This window comes from Lolium perenne, chromosome 3 (assembly GCF_019359855.2).
Source record: "Lolium perenne isolate Kyuss_39 chromosome 3, Kyuss_2.0, whole genome shotgun sequence".
Taxonomy (NCBI): domain Eukaryota; kingdom Viridiplantae; phylum Streptophyta; class Magnoliopsida; order Poales; family Poaceae; genus Lolium; species Lolium perenne.
In genome coordinates, this window is record NC_067246.2 from 181,175,547 (window position 1) to 181,184,092 (window position 8,546).

Sequence of the window (8,546 nt, forward strand, 5' to 3'; positions counted from 1 at the left end):
CAAACCAAATATGATACAATGAAAATATCAGTCTACCTAGATTGTTCATGTGTGCTATACTCGCGGATGTTCAAACGCTAATTTTATAGAGTATGATGGCTAGCTTTGTGTTCATGTGATTACCGGCTGAAATACCAGAACATCCAAACAGCGTATAATACCTGTGGATTAAGAACTGTGCACTGAGGAAAAAACCCATGAGAAATCCGGACGGGTAAAAAAAAAACTGAAATCCCAAGCGGGGCCTAAGGTTACGTCGGTCTCCATAATCAGACAACAACTGGATGTTACGAGCAAAGTTGAACTTTGTTAATATATAGGATTATTCATTTTTATAAACGTGATGTAGAGTTGTAGATTTAAACTGGATTACATTTTTGTTAAGAAATAGTTTTATCTTACTGGAAAATTTCAGGGTTATCTTTTTAAAATTAATTCATGCCAGTAGCAACGCATGGGCATTGAACTAGTATATGATACTATGAGAATATACCAAAGTTCAGTCGCCACCAAGTTCTGTACGTTACACAAACCAAATATGATACAATGAAAATATACTGAACTTCAGTCGCCACCAAGTTCTGTACGTTACACAAATCAAATACATCCTCTTAAATAGCACTTGGAACATGGCTGGATAATATGGTCCCTAAAAGCTACATGATCAGATCTCGACAAATAAAAAAAGCTACATGACCAGAAAAGATGAATGAACATACTTAATCCTTCCATATCTTCATCATACAGTCTACGGCATAGGTGGCAACCAAGTTCCTGTGAGGGTGGTGCGCAATGCCAATCACATCCTCTTCATGGACCTGAAAAAATCCATGTCAAGAGCAAGGCGTTGCTGAGTATTTCGATAACAGCAGTACAAAACAACCAGGTGAATATTTTGATCTGATGTATCCTATAAACCTTCATTAGATTCTCCAGCTTCCCGGACTGTTGGCTAAAGCAATACAATTTCCTACACACAAAAAAAAAAGAACACTCACTGAGCATGAAGCCACGGAAAAGCAGCATGAATGGAAAATGTAATAAACAACTTTATCACAATATCCTCACATGTCTTCACCAACACAATATATCCATTCTCCTTTCGGTGAAACTGAAGCTGCAACAAAATCTCCTTCCCGTTCAGACGAGAAACTCTTTACAACCTGCAACAATATTTCAAGGCAAGAAATAGCAATGAGGTAAAATTCATGAAAATGCCCAGTACTATTGATACATTTGGTACTAGAAGTCCATTCTCCTTCTCTACCATTTCGCAAACTAGCCTATTCGTCATTTAATTGCGATTTTTCCATCGCAGATTATAGAGTGAATTCAACACAGCACGATTAAACTGCAATGCACTTCCTTAGACACCACTCCAGAATGACGGAGATCCTTTTAAGGCCCAAGAAAGATAAGTTTTAGGATTCAACAAAGATAACTTCGAGCCTTGGAGATGGCAAAGATCTACCCTAGTCCTTTTAGAAAAAGATCATTGAAATTATAGGTATCCTTGGTTTGATGCCAAATTTTGGCTTGCCGATGTGTGCACAAGCTCAAAAGACAGGCTATCAATTGGTTGGCTACCAAATTTCTTGCCAAACGCTAAAAAGTTGACAAGATTTTACATGGCCGAATATTGGCTGGCCAACCTTCAGCTGCAAACCAAGCATATGTAATTTTTCATATTTTCGTTGGATTTGCGATGTCCTAACTATCCTGGTAGATTTCCTCCTAAACCAGCATTTCTTGTTTATGTGGCAGTTTTTCATATATCATCCTAAAAGGTGTCTCAGTTGGTATAAAACGGAAAAAACTGTATTTTAAGTTCGTAAATGATAGAGGGAAAGTCTGGTCATGAGATACATTTAGGGTGTTATCATTGTGAGAAAACAGACTTTCAGGTAAGTCGGTACATAAGTGAAGCAATGTTTCTGTGTGCTACATAACTTTTTCAAGAACAAGAAACAGAAGTTGAATAACATAAAGGGATCTGAAGTACCTGTCCTTGTAAAGTCATGATGAATATTGACGAAGACTTGTTGCAGACAACAATGTGATCACTGTTCTTTGGAAATAAGTGGACAGAGTTAACAACTGCATCTCCTCCCTGGAAATTAAGATATACATGTGGATAAGAAAGCATGACTGAAAACCTAAACAAATTTATAAAAGAGCTTAGAAAGTGTGATAAATAAATACCCTCAAAGGAGGAGGAGGCTTGAATGATTGCAAAAGGTCTGCTGTTTTCAAATCCCATACCTACATCGAGAAATCATAAATGAATGTGCAGACAGTTGTATACCATACAGATCATCAAATAAGAGAAATTGAAGATTAAAGAATGTTAGTTATTGTCTGCACCTTAACAGTACGATCACTTGAAGATGTGATAACACGAGTACCATCGGTAGAAAAGATGCCATTGTTCACAAATGAGGTGTGACCACTGAATTCTTTTAGCATCTTCCCTGACTGAAGGCAGTGGATTCTGCAAAATGACAAGAAACCTTGCATATGATTGCAAATTCAAATTGGTGATATATGAAACTGTCCCACTCAAAACAGGTAAATTTTGTAAATTCAAATTGATGGTATACGATTGTAAGAAACCTTGCAGTAGTGTCAAAAGAGGTACTCAATATCTGAGATTCATCACGTGAAAATGTTACGCTTGTAACACCTCTCTCATGTGCATTCTCGAGCCGCTGCAAGCACTCACCAGTTTGAATACACCAAACCTGCAAATCGGTGAAAAGAAACAATTGAATATGGCACTGCAATTCTTCTCTCACCAGACAGTTATGACAGGTGAAACAATGACCCAAAGGTTTAAGAAATTAGTTAATCACATGTATTGACTAATAATGTAATTCCGCCAAATGATTGTGTCGTCAAACATCAGATGACCAATGGAAACTTTCATCCAAGAAGGCTGGTGTCAACCATGGATAGATGTACTAAATATGACTGGAACTCGTAGGTGCAAGAAAAAATATGTAACAGTTAACATATGCCAGCGAATGACATAAATGCCGTAACTACTCTAAACATGGAACCGGGAATGAATATCGGTTGCTGCAGGTGTTTTTTTTTTGGGGGGGGGGGGGGGGGGGGCGCCAGTACCTTAATTTCTCCATCCGCTGATCCAGATGAAAGTCTATCAGACAGTCTACTAAAATCAACACGGAGCACAGCCACCTCATGCATCATAAAGCTTTCCTAAAAAGTGTTTTAAACAAATGTTTTGCAGAACATTAACAATCCTGTGGTATCTAAAGTAAGAGAACATTGCTTATTTGTCACTCTAAAGCTACACATCTTGAATAGCTTAACTATGTATAATAACAAATCGTTTTAATTCCATGTGAAACATGGAAAGCTCCATGGCCTTACATCGGTTTGATACAGAAGATCCTTTGTTAGCTTGCAGCTAGTATAATCCCGTACCTGAAATTTTTAATGAAATTTAGCCAACCTACACAAAAAGAACTAACCTAAAAAAAACAAGTAACAACCAACTTACTTCGATGATTCCATCCGTCGAGCATGAAACAAGGAACTGACCATTGGGTGAGAATCGAGCACACTCAGCATGGGTTCTCTTCCCCAACTGAAATAAAAACAAAATTTCATAGTGTGTTTCTATATCATCCTTTCATGCAAGTGAAGATGGTAGAACTTTCAACTACATCTTAATGCACGAGCACATGTTATAGCGTTTTTGTATAAATGTTTTCTAAAGATTTTGGGACCACCATAATGTCCCAAGCATAATCAGAGTGCCCATTTAATTAAGCTAATTCAAGGATCATATCATTAATTAGTTGTGTCAATGTTCTTCTCTTAACGAGTTAAGTGAGAAATCATCTTTTTAGGCTTCTCAAAGTCTTCTCTTAACGAGTTATGGTGTGTTTTAATCTAACTTCTGTAGTTCCTTCCTGGCTGTAAATATAAAAGAGCAAATGTAAGAATAGTGATACAACCAAAATATCACCTTTATTTGATGTGACAAAGTAGTAGGATATGCCTCTTCTTCATCTTGCTTCATTGCAGCGGTTCCTCTGAATGAATTGAACTGGGTGCCAGGTGGTAACAAGCCTATGCAACAGGAACAAGAAAAAGGGAGCTAGGATGAGTTCACGCTTGACATACTGAGAACATTGCAGTACCACAGGTTAATAGTGTGCGACCAATAAAGTACCTTGGTGCTGTTGCCATTTCAAAGCCTGGGTAATCAGTGTCACTAGCCGAACTGGTGGGACTACTGACACTTCGGAAGCAATAGCTGACATTGTCAAGGGTGATGAAAAGGTAGTAGCGAGGATCAGGAAGACAGAACTTGGAGGGAAGCTATTATTGCAACAAGTAGTACATGTCTATGAGCATTGCAAAACTTTAAATCATCCATGAATAAGGACCAGTAGCTCCTATTCATCAATGTATTCAACTACGAACTTAAGTTGATTTAAATGTTGTTCAATGCAATATATCACATTCTAAAAGTGTGGCATATCTCAGAATCAAGAAGCATACGTGTACTATGCATAAGTATATGAGTCATTTATATATAATATGCCTCCCAATGATCACAATAAGCATCCTCACCTTGGGCAATCTGCGCACGACGGTTTTCCTTGGTGGACTGCTGGTAAGCCTGTTAAGGAAGACATCGCAGCAATTGCCAGTTAAGAAAAATAGCATAGCAAATTAACAAATACTAGATAGCAAGGTAAAGCTACTAACCTTATTGGGATCAAAGTATGTGCAGACAAGGAGGTGCTCTAGTCGGCGGTAGTGTTGTGGGTATACTTCATGGGTGTACCATCGACAGTGCCTAGATCCGGCAAGCCCGGGTGGCCCACAGACGGTGATGAGGCATGTGGCCCATCGGGCGGCCCAGTTGCTGTTGATCATGAAGGAAGAAGTCCGGCCCAGGATCGATGGCCGGATCCGTACCGACGTAGGAGTAACCCGGATCCATGGAGGCCCATGAGGGACCCGGATCCAGGACGACGTGTATGGAAGGCGGATCCGTGACGTGCACGGCAAGATATTGTACCGTAGCTAGGTTATCTGTAATCCGGCTAGGACTCTCCATGTAAACCCTAGATCCGTGCGCCTTTATAAGCCGGATCCCGGGAGCCCTAGAGGCACGACGACAACTCATTGTAACAACGCGAAAGCGCCCAGATAATTCCAGACAAGCAGCAGTAGGCCCTGTCATCGTGCAGGTGTTCCGAAGCTGGGTAACTCGCGTACCACCGTCCCGTGTGCACTCCGCCCTATGGCCCCTACTTCTTCTCCTCCTCGTGAGGATCCCTCCTCCGAGGTACCGTCGATTAGGCAACGACAGTTGGCGCCCACCGTGGGGCCTGTGGCGTCTGGAGGCCGGAACCGGGAGGGTTCCGCCATGGGAAGCTACGACGACACCATCGCTGTGGGGCGCGTCCTTTACGCCGGGAATCTGCCGATCGTCCCTCCGGATGAGTGCTGGATTCCGGCTAGGACAAACCCCGTCAAGCTCTCCATCGTCCCAGTTGGCGGCATTCACATCTTCATCGGGGAAACCGTCGATTCCGACGGAAACCCACTGGTAAGTAACGCAGACGCGACCGCCGCAGAGCTGGACGCTGTCGCGAAGATCCAATCTGAGATGCAGGAGCTTCCCAAGGAAGATTCCGCCTTGGATCTGGAAATTTCAAAGCCCACCCAATCCGCCCCTGAGCAGGAAACAAAGGTGGAAGACCAATGCAGATCCGCACAGGTCTCCTGTGTGTTAGAAAAGCAGAGGTGCCACTTCGTACACTTCTTGGCCCATACCGCCGGAACCGCCCCTCAAGAAGACGGAGCTGGTCTGAGCGGTAGAGGCACCGGAAACGGCGCAGATCCGGATCAGGCTCAGCCTGTCGGAAAAAGCGAAGCTCCGGTTGAAGAGTCGATTTTGGGCAAACTGAGCCCCATTTACGGAGATACCCTCCATGGAATCTCGATGACTTCGTCCGCAAGCTAGGGAGTACGGTTTCGGCGATCAGCTGAAGTCGACTCCGCCCAGCCTAAGCGAGTTCTCGCAACGATAGCGGCACTGGGACAACCGGATCCGGAGACCAAGCCAGCCAATCGACCCCCAACCATCCCAACAAGGATCTCCAATGTCTCGGGTGCGACCCCAAAGGGATTCTTCCTCGGAGGAAATCCTGTCAGCAGAGGAGGTGGCCGCGCGAGCAGTTCTTAACACACCTATAACCCCGGGCGACGCCGCAGATCTGGAGGCTCTAGAGACCACCAGAAAGGAAATGCTGGCCACAGCCAAGAAGCTCGCCGATACCGAAGCTGCGTTAAAGGTAGGGAGGGCAGATCATGCAGCCTGGGCGGAAAACTTCGACAGACAGGACCGCGAGATTGCTGCCACACTCGAGCAGGTCAAGAGCATGAGGGCTGAGTGGGAGGTAAAGATGATCTATGCGCAGGCGGAGGCCGATCGAATTGTTAGAGAAGCAATTCCGCCTCGCAGGATACCCTTCAACACGCCCGCAGATCACCAGCCGCTGGAAACCCCAAAGGACAACATGCAAAAAGCTGCGGAACTGTTGAAGAAGAAGGACGAAGAAGTTGATATCAACTATCTCCGCACACTTGTCGCTTCAGCAATGCAGCAGCAGAGCAAGGTGGATACTTCGCGCAGGCTGGAATCCAATCCGGATAACTGTGTATCTACCGCGCAGAAGGACGCCCGCGCTGATCGGCATCCCGACGATGAATCACACACCGGATCCTCGGAGCGCAGAAGAAGGAAAGCCAGGGAACACCCAAATCCGATCCCCGTACCATCAAAGACGCCACCGTCAGATCCAAGAAAGGGAAAGGATGCAATGTACTCTGGACGAGACAAATACCGCAACCCCTCTCCTCCGCCCAACGGTTACCCGCGACCCCCTCGCCGCCGTAGTCCAGCCAGAAACACCAGGCCCCCAGGGCATGGTGGGATTGTTATCCGCGACAACGTGCTGCCAAGAAACAGAAACGGGGAGCGCTCGCCGGAACCTCGCCGGAACCAGAACAATGTTCATGAGCCCGAGCCCAGAAGGAGTCGGAATGAGGACCGTGGTCCAGAACCTCGCCGGAACCGCGATCCAGAACCTCGTCGGAGCCATGACCCAGAGCCTCGCCGAAGCCGTGACCCGGAACCGCACCGGAACGACCAGGGCAGCCAACGCCAGGGCGAAGGCAGCCACAGGAGCCGGAGCCAGCACCAGGAAGGACGAGGAGAGTCAGAAGGCGGAAGCAAGAAATCGCACAGCCCACCTCGCAGGTCTCCCTCACCACCACCTAGCGGTGGAGGCGGAGGTGGAGGCGGAGGCAATGGTCGGAGATCTCGCTCTCGCTCAAAGTCTCCTCGCCACGGCTCGCGCGACGCGCGGGATCGCCTGAACGAGTACAGAACCGACTACATTGGTCCGAAGTGCTTTGGCAGGATGATTCGAGAGGAACCAAAGCCAAGGATGAACCTCAAGCTACCCGGAAACCTGAAGCATTATGACGGCACCGAAAGGCCGGATACATGGATTGAGGATTACTACAATGCTGTAACCTTCGCCGGAGGAACCCCTAACATCGCCTGCCGCATGCTTCAGTTGTACCTTGTAGGTCCAGCCCGAATCTGGCTCAGCGACCTCGAGAAGAATTCCATCTTTTGCTGGTTCGACCTGAAGAACGCTTTCAAGAAACACTTCAGGGGCACCTACAAGAGACCTGCCACAACAAGCGACCTACAGGCATGTATCCAGAAGAAGGGCGAAACATCGAGGAATTTCCTCACCCGATGGTTGGCATGCAGAAACGAGTGCGAGAACGTCGACAACCGCACAGCAATGCACGCCTTCATTGGGGGCTTGCAGCGAGGAGGATTGCTACGGAACAAGCTAACTTGCATGGTCAATGCAAATCAACTGACGTTGGACGACATGATCACCATCGCCAGCGATCACACTGCCGCCGATGACGACGCAGGCGGTGATCTCGCAGCCACAGCAATCCCCTTGCATCAGCAAAAGAAGAACCGTGACAACGGTGGCAGCAGCAGTCATAAGCGTAAGAACCCTGATGACCAGAAGAGTGGCGGATCCGAGATGGTCGCCATGGCGTTTCAACGCGGAGGTCCAGGAGGCGGAAGAGGACGCGGACGTGGAGGCGGAGCCGGCCGGGGTCAGCAGCATACCTCCGAGGTCACTGCTGGCGGATCCCGCGCTCCGCAAACCTACGAGGAGTACAGAGACATGCCCTGCCTGGCCCATCTGGATCCGGTTACAGGGAAGTCCACTCACACCAACCGCAACTGCAAATGGGTCAATGATCTAAAGAACGACCCGGAGGCAGGGTACAAGCGCGCCCGGAAGCACCGCCCACGCGGCAAAGGTGGCAAGGGCAAGAACAAGGACAAAGAGGACGATAGTTCCGAGGCGATGGATGAGGATGATAACTCGCCGGATCCCAAGGCAGGAGCCGCAGGTAAATCCAATCCATTCGACAAAAAGAGCGTGGGGGCT

General features: G+C 46.7%; 1 protein-coding gene across 1 annotated transcript; it reads right to left on the reverse strand.

Moving 5' to 3' along the window:
• Positions 1–539: 539 nt before the first annotated feature.
• LOC127342764 (suppressor of mec-8 and unc-52 protein homolog 1) lies at positions 540–4,935 on the reverse strand. Its single transcript, XM_051368773.2, has 14 exons — positions 4,747–4,935; positions 4,609–4,657; positions 4,205–4,288; positions 3,998–4,101; positions 3,527–3,613; positions 3,397–3,450; positions 3,127–3,222; positions 2,614–2,741; positions 2,365–2,491; positions 2,203–2,262; positions 2,003–2,110; positions 1,069–1,163; positions 919–970; positions 540–818 (listed from the first exon to the last, which is right to left on the reverse strand). Exons 1-14 carry the CDS (start codon positions 4,915–4,917, stop codon positions 720–722), a joined length of 1,314 nt encoding a protein of 437 aa, XP_051224733.2. The 5' UTR covers positions 4,918–4,935; the 3' UTR covers positions 540–719.
• Positions 4,936–8,546: the final 3,611 nt, after the last annotated feature.